Source organism: Papio anubis, chromosome 5 (genome assembly GCF_008728515.1).
Source record: "Papio anubis isolate 15944 chromosome 5, Panubis1.0, whole genome shotgun sequence".
In the NCBI taxonomy this organism is placed as follows: Eukaryota; Metazoa; Chordata; class Mammalia; order Primates; family Cercopithecidae; genus Papio; species Papio anubis.
In genome coordinates this window covers 126,741,551-126,760,516 of record NC_044980.1, presented here as the reverse complement: position 1 = coordinate 126,760,516, position 18,966 = coordinate 126,741,551, and the positions used below count along the sequence as shown (strand labels likewise).

The window sequence follows — 18,966 nt, the reverse complement described above, 5'->3', positions numbered from 1 at the left end:
ACCATAGTGTACTGGCTGCCAACCCAGGCCATCTCCCCTTGATAGGTGTGTGGGCAGGCTGCCCTGAGTCAGCAACCTTCTCCTGAGCCTAGGAGCTCAGCATGGAACTCAGCTGTGCTGGTGGTGGCCCAGCTGCCAGGGTGTTTGAAAATAGAAGCTACCCCTGGAAAGCTCTACTGCCCACCGCGCGACTGTTGTGGAAGGATGGAGGGGAGAACAGCTGCACTGGGTACACAGACTTGCTACCAGAGCACAGGGCCATTGGCCTTTGCCAGCATCCTGGAGCTCGAACCAGGAACTGTTCCCCTGGGCTGTTTCTTCCTGGCAAGAAAGAGAAAGTGCTGGAGTGTATGTGTGTGTGCGTGTGTGTGAGCGAGCTGCTGACTGTGTTCGCCCCCACGTTGGCTTTTAGAGCTAGGGTTGCCTTCTGCTGGGGAAGTTGCTTTTCCTGGTCCTCAGGGCTAGGAAGAGGTGCTGTTGCTGTGATCCCTGGCTGGTCTGATACCCCTCCTATAGGCTGGCCTAGTTCTGCCCTGACAAACCACCTAGAGTGGTGTTGGTGGAACAGCGGGGCCAGAGACTTTTCCATAGTATTCTCTTCCTCAGCAGAATCATAAGATGATGGCAATGATGGTGATGATGATTGTGATTGCTCTGTTGGTTAGGGTCCTTGCAGGGATCTGGTACACACTTACACTTGGTAATCCAAAAGAGTTTAATGAAGACATCATTTGCAAAGCTGTGGACAGGGTGTCAGTTCTGGTCTGTTAACACTCTGAGGCCTACAAGAGAGGGAGCTTCTTGGCAGGAGCTGTGGCCTTGGGTAGAGGAAGGTAGTCGTTACCCATCTGAGGCCCAGCAGGGAGGGAGACTTGGGGTGACTACTCCGACTTCATTCTTCCCCAAACTCTCATCTTCTGCAAGTACCTCACATTGATAGGCTAAGCCCAATCCTAAACCCATGGATAGCAGTCCATAATGATCAGTTCTGGGGGCACAGAGCAGGGTGAAAGGGAGGAGAATGGATCTGGAGGGGCAGACAGAGTATCCAGTATAGTGGATTATGGTTACCACTGCCATTTGTTGAACACTTAACTCCATGCCAGATACTTCCGCTGTTCTGCCTGTTTCACTTATTCCTTGTAACAACTTCCTTAGGCCTAATCCTTTCCTCCCAGCTGTTCTTAGCTGAGTCTTGGAGACCCATGGGCACCCTGCTCCCTGTATCAACCATTGCAGTAGTTGTTGGCTCTCCTGGGATGCAAAGCTCTCCTGCCTGAATCCTTCTATTATTACTATTTATTTCTTTTTATTTTTTATTTAAAAGAGACAGAGTCTGACTATATTGCCCAGGCTGGTCTCGAACTCCTGCATTCAGGCGATCCTCCTGCTTCGGCCTCCCAGAGTGTGGGATTAGAGGCATGAGCCACCATGCCCGGCACATGCCTGAATCCTCTTGAGGGAGCCTCTGCAGAGAAAAGAGCCTATTTCTACCAGATGGGGGCCTGGTGGGTGCTTAGTGCAGGGACCACCCTGAGCTGCTGCTTCTCAGTGGCACTTGGGGGCAGCCCTGCCTGTTAGGCACAGGCTAAGAGGTAGGGCAGGAGGAGTTCCACCTCCTCTGGCAGGCTCTTGTTGAACAAGTGCCTCCGGTGATTCTTGTGCACACTGAAGTTAGGGAGCTCCGCCCTGCTCATGATTTCTGGCAAAGTGGCCAAGCCACTAGTGGTCACCTGGGAGTGAAATGTGCCCCGATGGATCTTGCCTGATAGCTCTTCCATCTCAGTGTAGTTTAAATCTGTTCTTGCAATCTGTATGGACATTCTAGGTAGCCTTCTGGCATGGCTACTGTAGCAGCCTTGGAACATGACTTGGGACACAACACAGCTCAATTTCAGGCACAGTGGTTGGCTTTTAAAATGCTTTTTTTTTTTTTGAGAGGGAGTCTAGCTCTGTCACCCAGGCTGGAGTGCAGTAGCATGATCTCGGCTCACTGCAACCTTTGTGTCCGGGTTCAAATGATTCTCATGCCTCAGCCTCCCAAATAGCTGGGATTACAGGCGCTTACCACCACATCTGGCTAATTTTTGTATTAAAATTCTTTATCCTTAAACAAATTATCAATATACACAAATAGTTTAAATATTGAAGCAGAACAAAAAAATGAAAATTCGATTTGAAGTCCATTCCTAAACCTCCTTCTCCAGAAGCATATCTAAGCCAGCCCCAATTTGCAGATTGGCTTATATCCTTCCACGTGCTTTCCCATCCATTCATGAACATAGAAAGATGTGTAAAAGGTTTTCCTCCAATTACATGGAATTACAAATTTTCTGACTTTTTTCATTTAACTGTGTCATAGCTATCTTTCAGTGCCACCGCATACATCCACTTTATTTATTTATTTTTTTGGTGAGACAGTCTTGCTCTGTCATCCAGGCTGGAGTGCAGTGGCATGATCTTGGCTCACTGCAACCTCTGCCTCCTGGTTTAAGCTCATGCCTCAGCCACTTAAGTAGCTGGCATTACAGGTGTGCACCATCACGCCTGGCTGATTTTTTTTTTTTGTATTTTTAGTACAGATAGGGTTTTGCCATGTTGGCCAGGCTGATCTCGAACTCCTGGCCTCAAGTGATCCACCCACCTCAGCCTCCCAAAGTGCCGGGATTACAGGCATGAGCCACCCACCTTATACTTTTTGATTACCATGTGATACGCCTTAGTTTGCAAGTATAGTACCTTAATTTCTTTTTCATTCATTTTCCCTTTGATGGACTTTTAGTTTGCTTCTGGGTTTTGTGTTACACATACTGCTACAGTGAGCATCCTGATGTACACGTCTTCGAGTGCCTTGGTTGCTACAGTGGAGCAGCTTCCTAGGAGTGGAATTGCCACTAGGATTAATGCTGGGTTAATTGCTTTCCAAAAAGAGTGTACCTGTAGTACTCCCACTTGGCATGAACGAGAGCGACCGTTTTCCACACCCTCACTGACACTGGATATTATTTACGTTTTTGCCAGTCTGCTGGTTAAGTAAGCTTCTGAAACACAGATGTAGCAGTCACTCAACAGTGGCTCTTGGTGGCCCTTAGAATAAAATCCATGCATGGTATTGAGGTCAGAGTTAACCAGTGCTTCTGAAGGCACTTGGTCCCCTCAACCTGAGTTCAGCTCTCCTTAGGCCCAGGTGGGAGCAGGCAGAGAGTGGGGGTCATTGCTAGTCGAGGGTCTCCCCAACTCCCCCACTCTTGGTGGTGCTGCAACAGTGGCCCTGCAGAGGGAGCTCGCTCTTCCTGGTTACATTATAATAAGTTCCTATTGTCAGATTCCAAGTTTCTACTTTTTCCCCTACTACTCAATAATACTTTGATGCTCATTGCTCATTCACTCATCAAACACATTTATATTGAATGCCTATTATGTGCCAGCCAGGCCTTAGCATCTTTATATACATAGCTTTTTCCATATTTTGGATAAATTTATGCATGACAGGCTCTGGGGTGCTTTGAGTTCAAAGGTGTGATTTGGGGGTAGGTGTATGAGGTAGGGTGGGGTGGGGGCACAGTGAGCAGAGCAGCTGTCATTGCCATGCAGCTGATGAGCCAGGAAGGATGTGTACCCCCAAGACAGAGGTTACATAAGTATTATGCAGTCTGCGCTGGGTGATAGATACACTATCCTTCCCCTCTGAGCTTCCAGTATGGGCCAGATTTTCATTCCTCAGCTGGAATGGGGCTTGCATAATTTGTTCAAGGTCAGCCAAGGAAAGGTTGGGTAGGTAGACTGGCAGGCTGTGGAGGGGAACCAGGGACTCCTGTATCCTGGTGTGACTTGCTGGTCCTTCTCAAAGTCTTCAGTGACTGCAGGCGGGTCTGCCCATCCCTCTCTTTCCTACCAACCAGTGGGAACGAAGCCCCCAGGCTCTGCCCTGAAGCCATCAGTCAGGCAGAGAGGCCTGTGTTTTTGTCTCCCCCAGGACGCCGGACGCCCTCTGACTTCTGTCTCTCCAGGGCTAGGTGCTTTGCTGATGTCAGACTGCCCTGCTTCATACGCAGCCTCCAGAGGCTTGGCTTGTGATGGCCCCTGGGGGTTGGATGCTGCAGAGACAGCTGTGTGTCAGTAGCCAACTGTACAGACTCCGATTTAGAGCAGATCTGGGTGGAAGGAGTGACTGGGAGAGGTGGGGGCCAGGGTTCAGCCTTCAAGTCAGCGCCCTGGCAGGGTGTTAAGTGAAAGCAGGTTGCCGACTTTTCTTTCCTCCAGTCCTCGCCTTAGAAAACGAATGCAGATTATCTCTGAAATGGGTTCAAGAGCTGTGTAAAAATGGGCATTTTGGGGGTGCTGTTTGTAGCTGTAAGAAAGCTGAACTTCTTAGGGAGCGGCTGAACTGTCTCGGGCCTTCCTTAGTTCCGTCAGATCAGTGCAGCGGGGGATGGGCTGAAGTGCACAAAAAGCAGGAGGGGAAGCTACCACTACCTGGCAGTTGGGGGCCTTTAGTGAAGGGGCAAGTCATCCTTTTGCTGTCCTCGGTGGTGTCACTTCAGGCCCAGGAGTAGACTTGACTCCATTTAGCCAGCGGTTTCTGTGCGTCTTCCCTGCCAGGTGCTGTGCTGGGGAGAATGCTTACCTGGGGGTCCAGAATGGGGGAGATTATGCTTCATTGTCTGTGTTCAAGGAGATGGGGAAGAGAGCATGACACACAGAAGAGAAAGCCAGCATCCAGCATCCAGCATGTTTACAGTGAGGTGTTGGATAAGGATATGTTTTAGTGAACAAGCAAGTTCACTTGTGTGCTGCTGGTACCAACTACGCGGTTGTTGTGGGACCCCACAGCCCCAAAAGAGCTTGGCTGTGTTGGAGCTCCCAGAGGCCCCAGGAGGGGTCCGGTCTGCTCTTCTGAGCTCTGCTGTCTGAGTCCCTTGTCCTTGGGTGGTAATCTCCTTAGTGGCCTTGTACTTTAGGCTGATGTTTGCTGTGGGTGGGGTGTTTTTTGACAGGTGGCTGTGCTTGTTGGGTTTTGGGGATTAGTGATGAGAGAGGGCATTTGGGGAACATTAAGTGGATGAGTGTTCTGCCTTTATCCTGAGCGGGGACCAGTCCAGATGTGAAGGCTACTGTGTCTGGGAGGCATCTCTTCTGTGGGGTCAGGGGAGAGTCGTGGGGAAGGCTCTGGCTCCTAAGGTCCAGGGAGGTCTTAGCTGACCCACAGATATTACCACAGGACTGCTTCTCCTCCTGTCTCCCTAGCCCCCACCCCGAGCTGAGTTTGTAGCCCAGCTGGGAGAGATAGCACTGAAGGGGGGTGCTTGGTTCACTGATGGTTTGTTAACCCTGTCAGGTGGAGAATGTTCTGGGCCATTTGCTGTTATGTTCTGTGTCTGCCTGGGGTTACATTGCCTCAGCTTTCAATCCAGAGTTGTTCTCCTAGGAAGGGGTCAGGCAAAGGATATTTCTTGAGGATCTGGTGGATGGTTTCCTGGTCTATCCCAGGGGGATGTACCTACAGGGTTAGTTTGGGAGGGAGGAACAGGTGGGGAGAGGGGAGCCCCCAGACTTGAAAGAGCCAGTGGCGGGCAGTGTAAAATGGTTCGTCCTCCTCATCGCTCTATCCTGATCCTAATGTGGGTTGACCTGTCCATGGTTCCAGCCTGATCATGTGCAAGAAATAACACAGCAGCGACAAAAATAGGACAGAGTAAACAGCTTGCTGCTCTTCTGTCTCTGCTCTGACACAAAAGTGAGCTGGGATAAAATTAACAAAGCATCTGGAAAAAGTAAAGTAGGACCTGGACCACAACTTCACAATTTAAAATTGTAGAAGTTTATACTGTTTCTTTTGCAACGTACTCAGTGAGTCTGTGGCCTCCTGCAATGCCTTTGAAGTTAAAGCTTTGGCCAAGAATGCAACTTCCATTTGTTATATTGTTCCCCCAGGATCACTTGAACCACTTTTTAGTGGGCTCCCTCCCACTCACCAGGAGCAAGTCATACATGTGTTTACTTGTGTGAGTATATATACATGTAACTTCAGATGGTGTATATGCAGATGCATTTTGATAATTTAGGTATACTGTATTTTAAAACGAATGGTCCTTCTGGTTGAGACTAATGATTCTGGGAATGGAGAATGTGCAGGAGATGAGGCTTTCTCATGTTTGACCCCCTCTGCTCCTGGGCAGAGCACACAGTGTACAGTCCCAGATGAGGATATTAATCCTGTGTACATAGCATATACAGCATGCCAAAGCAAAGCCTTCCAGGACTGCAGTGTGCTCCTCAGGGCAAAGACTATCTGAGTTACTCTCCTTCCTTGAGCACTGAGGTGCTTAATAAATGTTTGTTGATTGACTTAGTGATATGCAGCAATCCCAAGTAGTCCTTTGATGGTTGGTTTTGAAAATAGTTACACTGGAGCTTAAAAAAAATGTTTGTTTAAATTAATTTATTTGTAGGATGTATTTGGGTTTTTTCCACGTGAACAGCTGCCAAATTGGTTAGGTTTTACTGTATTTTCTATGAGAAATATGAAGTGGGTTTCCATAAAGTCCAAAAGTTTTGTGAAAAGTTGCTCCCATCCTGGCATGTAGTAGGTACTCTATAAATATTTGTTGAATGAATGAAATCAGAGCCACATGGAAAATGATGTTCCCATGAAAAGCTCTTATTTCCTTTTTTTTTTTTTTTTTTTTTTTGAGACGGAGTCTAGCTCTGTCGCCCAGTCTGGAGTGCAGTGGCCAGATCTCAGCTCACTGCAAGCTCCGCCTCCCGGGTTTACGCTATTCTCCTGCCTCAGCCTCCCGAGTAGCTGGGACTACAGGCGCCCGCCACCTCGCCCGGCTAGTTTTTTGTATTTTTTAGTAGAGACGGGGTTTCACCATGTTAACCAGGATGGTCTCGATCTCCTGACCTTGTGATCCGCCTGTCTCGGTCTCCCAAAGTGCTGGGATTACAGGCTTGAGCCACCTCGCCCGGCCCGAAAAGCTCTTATTTCTATTTGGCGCATTTAATGTCCTAGTAGCTGGCATTTTGTAAGAGGATATGTTTTATTGGCAACAGTCCTAAAATTCAGTAAAGTCATTGGCTCATGGGAATATGTCTTTGACAGTTTATTCATTAAGCAAATATTTCCTGACTCCTACTCTGTTCTGGGCCTGGGCTCAGTCCTGGGGATGCTGAGGAGGAGAGGTCTAAATTGTTGATCCTCTGTCAACAAAGACTCACTGAGTGTCTCAAACTCTGGCCACAAAATGAAGTACAAGACAGCAAGGGCTTCTTGGCCCATGTGGGAGGATAAGCTACCTGGAAGTTTTAGTGCTAGGTGATTTTTATTGGTTGCTAACTACATCTAATAATTGTTATTGATGGAAAGCTAATTTCCCTAATTACCAATGCATTTATTCTGGTGATTCTTTTATCATAGCAGAAGATGGCTGTGCCACCCACGTATGCTGATCTTGGCAAATCTGCCAGGGATGTCTTCACCAAGGGCTATGGTGAGTGTTGCAGAGAGCGGGTGCCTTTCAGCCCCCAGACTGAGTTGGCATGTTTGAGACTTTACCGATAACTGTTTAGGAGACCTGGGTAGGTCAGCTGTTCTGAACTTTCACGTGAAGGAAAAAAGAAGCTTTCATTTGTGTGGCAAATGAAGCAGTTTTGGTTGTGCCCCCAGTTGGACGGGCTCCTGCATTGATGCTGTCAAGTGGGTATTCCTGTTTTCTCTTCCAAGTGTGGAGCAACCCTATGGAAGCTGCTGCAGTGGAGTGCGGCTTCTATATTTAGCCTGTGCTTAGGCACATGCCCACGAGGCCTGATGACTGTGTCTCTGCCAGCTGTCAGGCATCTTCTTCTCAAACCCTGCTGGGAGTGCAGGTGGGACCCAGGTGGGCCTGTGCCCATTCTGTCTGCTGCTGTTCCATGGCAGCTGAACTCCCCCCACGAGCAGCAGCAGAGACTGGGTGCCCTCAGCCCGTGTGGCAGTAGTGTACTTCTTCTAAAAAAGCATTTCGAAGCAACCGTGAGGGAGGCAGAGGTGCTGTTCTCTAGATAGTTATTTAACCTATTAACAGTTGTCTTCTTCTTTCTTTAGGATTTGGCTTAATAAAGCTTGATTTGAAAACAAAATCTGAGAATGGATTGGTAAGTTGTCCAACCCACGTGGAACATGAGTATTTATTTATTTTTATTTTATTTTATTTTATTTATTTATTTTTGAGATGGAGTTTCGCTGTTGTCACCCAGGCTGGAGTGCAATGGCATGATCTCAGCCCACCGCAACCTCCACCTCCAGGGTTCAAGCGATTCTCCTGCCTCAGCCTACCGAGTAGCTGGGATTATAGGCGCATGCCACCATGCCCGGCTAATTTTGTATTTTCATTAGAGACAGGGTTTCTCCATGTTGGTCAGTCTGGTCTTGAACTCTCGACTTCAGATGATCCGCCTGCCTTGGCCTCCCAAAGTGCTGGAATTATAAGCATGAGCCACCACACCTGGCTTATTTTTATTTTGAAAAAAGATTTTAGATTCAGGCTATACATGTACAGGTTTGTTACATGGATGTATTGTGTAATGGTGAGGTTTGGGTTTCTAGTGTACCCATTACCCAAATAGTGACCATTGTATGGAACATGGGTATTTGTTGTAGATCAACAAATAACTGTCATGACATGGCTGGCAAAACCAAAAGAAGGTACTTTTTAAAAAAAATTCTGGCAGTTTGTGGTTTTCACATTCAGTCCATTTTCTACATGATGGGTGGTCCAGGGGAACCATGCCAATAGGCCCCCAATTCAGCAGCGGGTAATACTCAGAGCAGAATGGGGCAGGTCTCAGTTTCAGTTTTCCTTGTGCTTCTTATTTTCAAGTTCACCTGTGTTCAACCACATAAGTGTTTTTAAAGTAATCTTAGTAGTCCCTTTTAAATTGTGTGTGCAGTAATTGTTGGAAGGAAGAGGTTTTGGGTTTGAGTTACTGCTGTGTCAGCTTTAGCTCAGTGCTTTTTTTCTGTACCGGGCTGGAGCCAGGATGGAGGGGAGATGCTTTCCTGTCCAGACTGAAGAGTTACAGGGAGGAAGGAAGCTGTCTGCTGACAACGAATTCCCCATAAGATTTCTTTACATAGCAGGCTCCTTTACTCCCATCTGTACTTTAAATATCTATTTGAATTGTAGAGTTAGCCTTAGCCCCGCCACGTTCAGGGTCTTGCCTCTTGCAGAAAGGCAAGTGTAGTGTTTAGAAGTGGAGTGAAGCCAAGTGAGTGCTGTGGTACAGGCTGTGACTCTCTCTCTCCTTTGAAGGAATTTACAAGCTCAGGCTCAGCCAACACTGAGACCACCAAAGTGACGGGCAGTCTGGAAACCAAGTACAGATGGACTGAGTACGGCCTGACGTTTACAGAGAAATGGAACACCGACAATACACTAGGCACCGAGATTACTGTGGAAGATCAGGTAATGGCTGCTGTGAAAAGACACGGATTTGCTAATTCACATCTGCCGGCCTGCCTTGTGACTAAACCTACTGGCAAATTTCTTTTCTGTTCAGCTTGCACGTGGACTGAAGCTGACCTTCGATTCATCCTTCTCACCTAACACTGGGTAAGATTCTCATCTGTTTTCTCCACAAGGATGTCCTCTTATGTTGCAGGTGGTGGAAGCCCTTTGTGACAAAATGTTTTGGGGGCTGATAACACCTAAAATATGGCCTCCAAGACCTGGCGATTTAAGTCCTCTGGTTTTAATTTGGTCCTGGGGTCGTACCCACATCTATGCATTAACAGACTGTGCTATAATGAGCGCTTCCTAATTCAGGATTGGTGTTTACCCAACAAATGTTTTCTAAGTGCTGCCTGTGCTTGGCCCTGTGCCCATCTGGAGATCTAAGGATGCCCAGGCCATGATTGTTACCCACAAGGAGCTCACTTTCTAATAGAGGATTCAGAGCAGTGTTTAGCAGTGTTTCGTAATAAGATTCTGCATTTTGTTAGTGCTCTCCTGGCTTCAGCCGTGGAGGCTGCAGGATTTCTGGTTCAGTAATAGCCATTTCATGTGAGTTAGGCTGCTGGTGATGTAAGTGGCCATGGCCAAATGGGAGTGGGTGACATTTGGAAGCAGGGCCTAACTGGTCACTGTTGCCAGCCTCATTTCTTGAGGTGTGGAAGTCCTTATCCCATCTTCCTGCTTAGGGACACTGAGACCCTGTGGATGTAACTGCAAGGTGGCTCCTGAGGCTGCACTTTCTCCAGGCCTTCTGGATGTATTAGGCTTGTTAGTTCTTAACCCATCAGTTGGCAAGATTGTATGGCAGTCTGCCTCAATTCCTGGGTGCTTTTCAAAGTGCCTAGAAGGAATTACTCCCTTTTAGAATACACCCTTGTTTTTTTCCACTCATATTGGTGGGTCTTCTAAACCTGGGGAAGATTGTTTTGTATGCTGATGATGGGATCAAGGGCATGTACTGAATTTCAGTTTTTAAAAATTGTGGCCTGGGTGTGGTGGCTCACGCCTGTAATTCCAACACTTTGGGAGGCTGAGGCAGGCAAATCACCTGAGGTTGGAAGTTTGAAACCAGCCTGGCCAAAGTGGAGAAACCCTGTCTCTACTAAACATAAAAATTAGCTGGGCATGGTGGGCGCATGCCTGTAAGCCCAGCTACTTGGGAGGCTGAGGCAGGAGAATTGCTTGAACCTGGGAGGCAGAGGTTGCCGTGAGCCTAGATGGCGCCATTGCATTGCAGCCTGGGCAAGAAGAGTGAAACTCCATCTCAAAAAAAAAAAAAAAAAAAAAAAGGATTGGATGCAGTGGCTCATGTCTGTAATCCTAACACTTTGGGAGGCTGAGGTGGGTGGATTGCTTGTGGTCAGGAGTTTGAGACCAGCCTGGGCAACATGGCAAAACCCCATCTCTAATAAAAATACAAAAATTAGCCAGGCATGGTGGTGCGTGCCTGTAGTCCCAGCTACTTGGGATGTTGAGGCACGAGAATTGCTTGAACCCGGGAGAGAGAGGTTGCTGTGAGCTGAGATCGCACCACTGCACTCCAGCCTGGGCTACAGAGAGAGACTCTGTCTCAAAAAAAAAAAAACTTGTGGTAAGATATACATATAAAACTTAACATCTTTAAGTGGTGTAGTTAAATGGCATTATCAATTTTTCAGTTTTGCCATTTCATGTATTTTTTTTCTTTCTTCCTTTGTTCCTTTCCCACAAATATTTATTAGAGGGAGGATCTACCAAGTCCAGACCTGTGCTGGGTGTGCGGTCCACACAAGTGACTGGGCACACAGGGTTCCTACCCTCTGGAGATGTCTTCTTATAGCCTGGCTATAGATGATCTGAAGAGACCATTGTTAAAGGGCTGATTTACTCTCATTCTTCCTCTCTGCTGTAGTTTCTTCTGCAAGACCACTGCCTTCTTGCAGTGCTGTGTACTTTCCCCCCAGGAACTCTGCCATGATATCGGGGAGAGGTTATACAGAAAGATCCTGGGATAGGATGAGGGGCTGGAGGATGTGCCCACATGCTTGAATTTGCTGCCTGGGACTTTGCCTGCTGCCCTGGGATAGCATACTTTGGAATTTGTAGGCAATTTCCTTCTCATTACCTTAGGGAGCTTTGCAGAGGTCTTCAGGCCCTGCAGTATAAAAACGCACAGGAAAGGTTTTTTGCTTTTTTTTTTTGGGGTGTAGGGGGGACGGAGTCTTGCTCTGTTGCCCAGGCTGGAGTGCAGTGGTGTGATCTTGGCTCACTGCACCCTCCTCCTCCTGGGTTCAAGTGATTCTTCTGCCTCAGCCTCCCAAGTAGTTGGGACTACAGACATGGGCCACCACACCTGGCAAATTTTTGTATTTTTAGTGGAGACGGGGGTTTCACCATATTGGCTAGGCTGGTCTCGAACTTCTGACCTCGTGATCTGCCTGCCTTGACCTTCCAAAGTGGTGGGTGGGTTCACGTTTCTCCTGCGTCAGCCTCCCGAGTAGCTGGGATTACAGGAATGCGCCACCACACCCAGCTAATTTTGTATTTTTAGTAGAGATGGGGTTTCTCCATGTTGGTCAGGCAGGTCTTGAACTCCTGACTTCAGGTGATCTGCTTGCCTCAGCCTCCCAAAGCGCTGGGATTACAGGTGTGAGCCACTGCACCCACCCTTTTTAAAAAAAATTTACTTTTTATTTCAAAGTAATTTTATACTTAGAAAAATGTGGTAAAAATAGTATGCAGAGTTCTCCTGTGTGCTTCCCCCAGCTTCCCCTAATGTTATTGGCTTATATAACTATAATGATCAGAATCAGCACGTTAATGTTGATATCATACACTTAATCTGTTGTCACAATGGCATCTTTTTTCTGATCTGTGATCCAGTTCAGGATCCTAAATTGCATCTAATTGTTTTTTTTTTTGGGGGGGGGGGGCGGGGTCTCTCTCTGTTGCCAAGCTGGAGTGCTATGGCATGATCTCGGCTCACTGTAACCTCCGACTCCCTGGTTCAAGTGATTCTCTACTTGGGAGGCCTCAGCCTTCCAAGTAGCTGGGATTACATGCATGTGCCACCAAGCCAGGCTAATTTTTGTATTTTTAGTAGAGACAGGGTTTTACCATGTTGGCCAGGATGGTCTCGAATTCCTGACCTTGTGATCCGCCCACCTCAGCCTCCCAAAGTGCTGGGATTACATGCATGAGCCACCGCACCCGGCCAATTGCATCTAATTGTTAAGTCTTCCCTAATCTGGAATATTTTCTGACCCTGACACTTTTGAAAAAGAGTGGCCAATTATTTTGTTAAGATGTCCGTCAGTTTGGATTTGTCTGATGCTTCCTTATGATTAAATTTAGGTTTTACATTTTTGGCAACCATAGAAGTTATTGTGTTGTATTCTTCTCAGCATGTGATGTTAGGAAGAATATTATCAATCTGCCTCATTTTTGGTGATCAGTTTTGAAGTAGTGTCTGCCAACTCTTCACTGTAAAGCTACTATTTTTTTCTTTGTAATTAGTAAGTGTCTTGTGGGTAGACACTTTGAGATATGCAGATATTCTATTTCTCATCGTACCTTTGCTGACAAATAGTAACATCCATTGATGATTCTTGCCTGCAACAGTTACGCTTGACAAATGATGACTGGAGTGCAATGGTATGATCCTGGCTCGCTGCAACCTCTGCCTCCTGGGCTCTAGCAGTCCTCCTTTTCAGCCTCCCAAGAAGCTGAGACCACAGGCGCGTGCCACCAAGCCCAGCTAATTTTTGTATTTTTGGTAGAGATGAGGTTTCACCATGTTGGCCAGGCTGGTCTGGAACTCCTGAGCTCAAGCGATCCACCTTTCTCAGCCTCCCAAATTGCTGGGATTACAGGTGTGAGCCACCACGCCTGGCTACAAATGGTGATTTTCTTTTCTTTTTTGTTTTTTTGAGGTGGGGTGTCACTCTGTCACCCAGGCTGGAGTGCAGTGGTGTGATTCGGCTCATTGCAACCTCTGCCTCCCCGGCCAAGGGATCCTCCCTCCTCAGCCTCCCCAGTAGCTGGGACTACAGGTGCCTGCCACCACCCCTGGCTGATTTTTATATTTTTGGTAGAGACAGTGTTTCACCATGTTGCTCAGTCTGCTCTCGAATTCCTGAGCTCAAGTGATCTGCCTACCTTGGCCTCCCAAAATGTTGGGATTACAGGTGTGAGCCACCACACCCGACCTCAAATGGTGATTTCCTATTGCCATCCTTCCTTCACTTGTTACTTGGTATTCTATTGTAAGGAAGAGCTATTCCTTCTTTCCCATGTATTTATTCAATCAATTATTTATTTATATTAGTATAGATGCATGGACATTTAATCTATGGGCTATAATCCACAGTGTCATTTATTTTGTTGCTCAAGTTGTCCCAGATATGGCCTTTGGGAGACTACATCTTGTGTGCTTTTTGACAAACCTCTGTCATTTTTCAGAACATGTCTTTATTTCTGGTTTCAGAAAATATACGATGCTCATCTAGTACTTGTTTTTCCCCAGTCCTGCTGTCTGCCATTTCTCCAAGGAACCTTGGTTCTTTATGTTGGAGAATGATGTTTAGAAACTAAGATTGTGGGCCTGGTGTGGTGGCTCATGCCTGCAATCCCAGCACTTTGGCGTGCCGAGGCAGGCGGATCACGAGGACAGGCGTTTGAGACCAGCCTGGCCAACGTGGTGAAACCCTGTCTTTACTAAAAATACAAAAATTCGCTGGCTGTGGTGGCGCACACCTGTAATCCCAGCTACTCAGGAGGCTGAGGCAGGAGAATTGCTTGAACCCAGGAGGTGGATGTTGCAGTGAGCTGAGATCATACCACTGCACTCCAATGTGGGCGACAGAGCAAGACTCCGTCTCAAAAAAAAAAAAAAAAAAACAAAAAAAAACACTAAACTAAAATTCTGGGTGCTAGGTGTACATATTGCTACTGGGTATTTGAGGAAAGTTCTGGTGATGCATGATGGAGATTAGAAATGAAAGCTGGCTTTCCAAAGTGACTGAGGGTACAGCCTGGGAAAACACCTGGCTCCCAGGAGGAGCTGAGTGTAGACCACATCTGGATGAGGCTGCAGACCTCAATAAGGACCAGCACCCACACTGAGTATCTACCACAAATAAAGCTTGCTTGTTAACTACAAATCAGTCAGGGCTCTCTCGGGTGCTTGTCAAATTAGCACTACTGTTGAAATAGCTTAAAAATAAATCCCAATAATATCTGAAAAAGGAAGACTCCACAGACATAGTGTGCAGTGTTAGAAAGAGACCTGGAGAGAAGCCTGAGCACTCCCCAGCACTGCCCTTTCTCTTGGGGATCGTGGGCCCTGGCCAGAATCCAGTGAGACAGTGGGTGGGGGTGCCATGTAAACTGGTGCAGGTGGTGCACACCACTGGTCAGAGGCCCTGCCATAGGCATCATAGTTTGTGATCATCAGCAGCTTTTTATTAAAAATTAAAAAAGAAGATGGTTAGAAGATGCATGATTTTATATTTCTTGGTCTTTTTGCCTTTCTAAATGTCAGCCTCTCAACAGCTGTCTAATCATCAGTCATCTCAGCCAGCCTGGTGCCAATCACATACTTGTTCGAAACCCAGGCTTCTTTCCCCAGAGAGCAGGCAGATGAAGATAGGTTTCTTTTTCTTTTTTGTTGAGACAGTCTCACTCTGTCACCCAGACTGGAGTACAGTGACGTAATTTCAGCTCACTGCAACTTCCACCTCCCGGGTTCAAGCAATTCTCGTGCCTCAGCCTCCTGAATAGCTGGGATTACAGGCACATGCCACCATGTCCTGCTAATTTTTTAATTTTTAGTAGAGACGGGGTTTTCCCATGTTGGCTAGGCTGGTCTCCAACTCCTGACCTCAAGTGATCTGCCCCCCTTGGAGTGCTGGGATTACAAGTGTGAGCCACTGCGCCTGACCAGTTTTGGATTTTTCTTATTGAGAGATAATTTAGTTGTTACTCCTTTCCTTCAAACCTTGCCAAAATGTATAGAAGTAACTTAAACAAAGTTGAGGTTCCAAGGCATGTTTCATTGTCACTTGTTCTGTTGGTGAGCAGGTCTGTGCACACCTACCACCCAACTGCTGAGGGAGCTGAGCAGCCAAAGAAAGAGACTGACAAATCCAGTTTCTCGGAAAGAAACATTTAATAGAGACTTGCAAATAGAAGCAATGTCTCAAGCAGCCAAGAGACAGTGGATCCTTGCACTTATCCTCCAGAAAGTATTCTTTATATAGCAAGCTTTTAGAGTAAAGATGTGTGCATGTCTTAGACCGTCTTGTAAAAAACTTGCAAAACTTGTGACCACAGGGAAGTTAGATAAGCATCTTTACTTTTTTTATTTTTATTTATTTATTTTTTTGAGACAGAGTCTCACTCTGTCACCCAGGCTGGAATGGAGAAGCATGATCTTGACTCACTGCAACCTCTGCCTCCCGGGTTCCAGCGATTCTCCTTCCTCAGCCTCCTGAGTGTCTGGGACTACAGGTGCGTGCCACCACACCCAGCTACTTTTTATATTTTTAGTAGAGATGGAGTTTTGCCATGTTTTCCAGGCTGGTCTTGAACTCCTGACCTCAAGTGATCCACCTGCCTTGGCCTCTAAAAGTGTTAGGGTTACAGATGTGAGCCACTGTGCCTGGCTGGCATTATTTCTTTTATGGGATTGTCTGTGATATATTTCTTGGTTGTCATGGCTGTATTAGGCTGTTCTTGCATTGCTCTAAAGAAATACCTGGTCAGGCGAGGTGACTCATGCCTGTAATCCCAGCATTTTCGGAGGCTGAGGCAGGCAGATTGCTTGAGCCCAGGAGTTGGAGTCCAGCCTAGGCAACATGGTGAAACCCCGTCTACACACACAGGCACACACACGCTAGCTGGGCGTGGTGGTGCACACCTATAGTCAGTTCCAGCTGCCTGGGAGGCTGAGGTGGGAGGATCACCTGAGCTCAGGAGGTAGGGGCTGTAGTGAACCATGATCACACCACTGCACTCCCGCCTGGACAACAGAGTGAGACCATGTCTCAAAAAAAGAAAAAAATACCTGAGGATAGGTAATTTATGAAGAAAAGAGGTTCAATTGGCTCATGGTTCTGCAGGCTGTACAAGCATAGCACAAGCATCTGCTCGGCTTCTGGGAAGGCCTCAGGAAGCTTTTAGTCATGGCGATTGATGAAGCAGGAGCAGACACATCACATGGCAAGAGCAGGAGCGAGAGAGAGAGAGTCGTGGGGAGGTGCCACAGTCAAACAACCAGATCTCATGATAACTCATTATTGCAAGGACAGCACCAATCCATGGGGGATCCACCCCCATGATCTAATCACCACCCAGCAGGTCCGACAGTGGGGACTGCATTTCAACATGAGATTTAGAGGGTACAACATACAAACTGTATCAGTGGTGGTTTTGCTTCAAGATGGTGTCACTCTTGCCATGGAACAGGCTGTTTTCCTACATCACTTGGGAGGGGGGTGTTGGCCTTATTTTCAACTGCGACCTCTAAAATTCTTGTCTCATTGAGAATTTGGAATGTTTAACCTTTATTTATTTATTTTTTAAATGAGAAATTTGAAACATACAAAAACATACAAAAAAAATGTTTAATCCTCATTCTATTCCTATCACACAGCTTTGATAGTTACCAACCCTGTGGCCAATCATGTTTTATTTATACAGCCATAAATATAGCACTCCTCCATGCCCATATTATTTTAAATAAATAACAGCACATAATTTCATCTGTAAGCATTTTATTATGTATCTTTAAATGGCAAGATTCCATTTTAAAGGAGCATAACCATGGTATTATTATTGAAAAAAGTTGATATTTCTTTTTTTCTTTTTTCTTTTTTTTTTTTTTTTTTTTTTTGAGACGGAGTCTCGCGCTGTCGCCCAGGCTGGAGTGCAGTGGCGCGATCTCGGCTCACTGCAAGCTCCGCTTCCCGGGTTCACGCCATTCTCCTGCCTCAGCCTCCTGAGTAGCTGGGACTACAGGCGCCCGCCACCTCGCCCGGCTAATTTTTTGTATTTTTAGTAGAGACGGGGTTTCACTGTGGTCTCGATCTCCTGACCTTGTGATCCGCCCGCCTCGGCCTCCCAAAGTGCTGGGATTACAGGCTTGAGCCACCGCGCCCGGCCGTCTTTTTTCTTTTTTTTTAAGATGGAGTTTCACTCTTGTTGCCCAGGCTGGAGTGCAATGGCGCAATCTCAGCTCACCGCAGCCTCTGCCTCCCGGGTTCAAGTGATTCTCCTGCCTCAGCCTCCCGAGTAGCTGGGATTACAGGCATGCGCCACCACACCCGGCTAATTTTGTATTTTTAGTAGAGATGGGGTTTCTCCGTGTTGGTCAGGCTGGTCTCGAACTCCCGACCTCAGGTGATCCACCTGCCTTGGCCTCCCAAAGTGCTGGGATTACAGGCATGAGCCACTACGCCTGGCGGATCGTTTTTAATATTGTCAAATCTCTAGTCTCTTCAAATTTACATGATTGTTTCATGATTTTTTTTTTTTTTTTGAGACTGAATTTTATTCTTGCTACCCAGGCTGGAGTACAGTGGCGCGATCTTGGCTCACTGCAACCTCCACCTCCCAGGTTCAAGTGATTCTCCTGCCTCAGCTTCCTGAGTAGGTGAGATTACAGGTGCGCGCCACCACGCCCAGCTAATTTTTGTATTTTTAGTAGAGATGGGGTTTTGCCATGTTGGCCAGGCTGGCTTTGAACTCCTGATCTCAGGTGATCCACCTGCCTCGGCCTCCTAAAGTGTTGGGATTATAGGTGTAAGCCACCACACCCAGCCTCTTGCTGTTTTTAAAATAACAGGTTGGTTCTCTAGTCTCTAAAGATGACAGCTATGTGATTTGAGTGTTATTATAATTATTTATTTATTTATTTATTTTTTTGAGATGGAGTCTTACTCTGTTACCCAGGCTGGAGTACAGTGGCGCAATCTTGGCTCACTGCAACCTCTGCCTCCTGGGTTGAAACGATTCTCCTGCTTAAGGCTCCTGAGTAGCTGGGATTACACATGCCTGCTACCACGCTCAGCTAAGTTTTGTATTTTTAGTAGAGACAGTGTTTCACCATGTTGGCCAGGCTGGTCTCCAACTCCTGACCTCGTGATCCACCCGCCTCAGCCTCCCAAAGTGCTGGAATTACAGGCATGAGCCACCACGCCCGGCCCTGAGTGTCATTATAATGCCTAGAATAAACATATTGTTTAATATGTTTCAGCCTTTTGCTGATATTTTCCTTATTGAGGCTCACATTGCTCCATTGTTGAATCCCTTGGGAGCCTCTTCAGGTTAGCTTGTAAGTCCTTTTGCCTCCACCCCAGTAGTCTTCAATAGCTTTGATAGATGTTTTAGGTCACTGTGTACATCTCCTGCCTAAGATCTATAGTCAGCCATTTCTCCAAGGAGCACTGGTTCCATTTAGGAGGAAATGGTCTAGGTGCTGAGGATGAAGCAT

General features: G+C 46.8%; 1 protein-coding gene across 4 annotated transcripts in view; it reads left to right on the top strand.

Moving 5' to 3' along the window:
* The window catches only part of VDAC1 (voltage dependent anion channel 1), a 33,887-nt gene that overhangs the window by 4,634 nt on the left and 10,287 nt on the right, over window positions 1-18,966 (top strand). For 2 of the 4 annotated variants that reach the window (XM_003900099.3, XM_009209071.2), the window contains exons 2-5: window positions 7,421-7,493; window positions 8,087-8,136; window positions 9,294-9,446; window positions 9,541-9,593. In XM_003900099.3, the coding sequence (XP_003900148.1) occupies window positions 7,427-7,493; window positions 8,087-8,136; window positions 9,294-9,446; window positions 9,541-9,593 (323 nt within the window). In that variant the 5' untranslated portion in view covers window positions 7,421-7,426. The remainder of the gene's footprint in view (window positions 1-7,420; window positions 7,494-8,086; window positions 8,137-9,293; window positions 9,447-9,540; window positions 9,594-18,966) is intronic. The other 2 variants (XM_009209072.2, XM_003900098.3) reach the window with 1 other exon arrangement.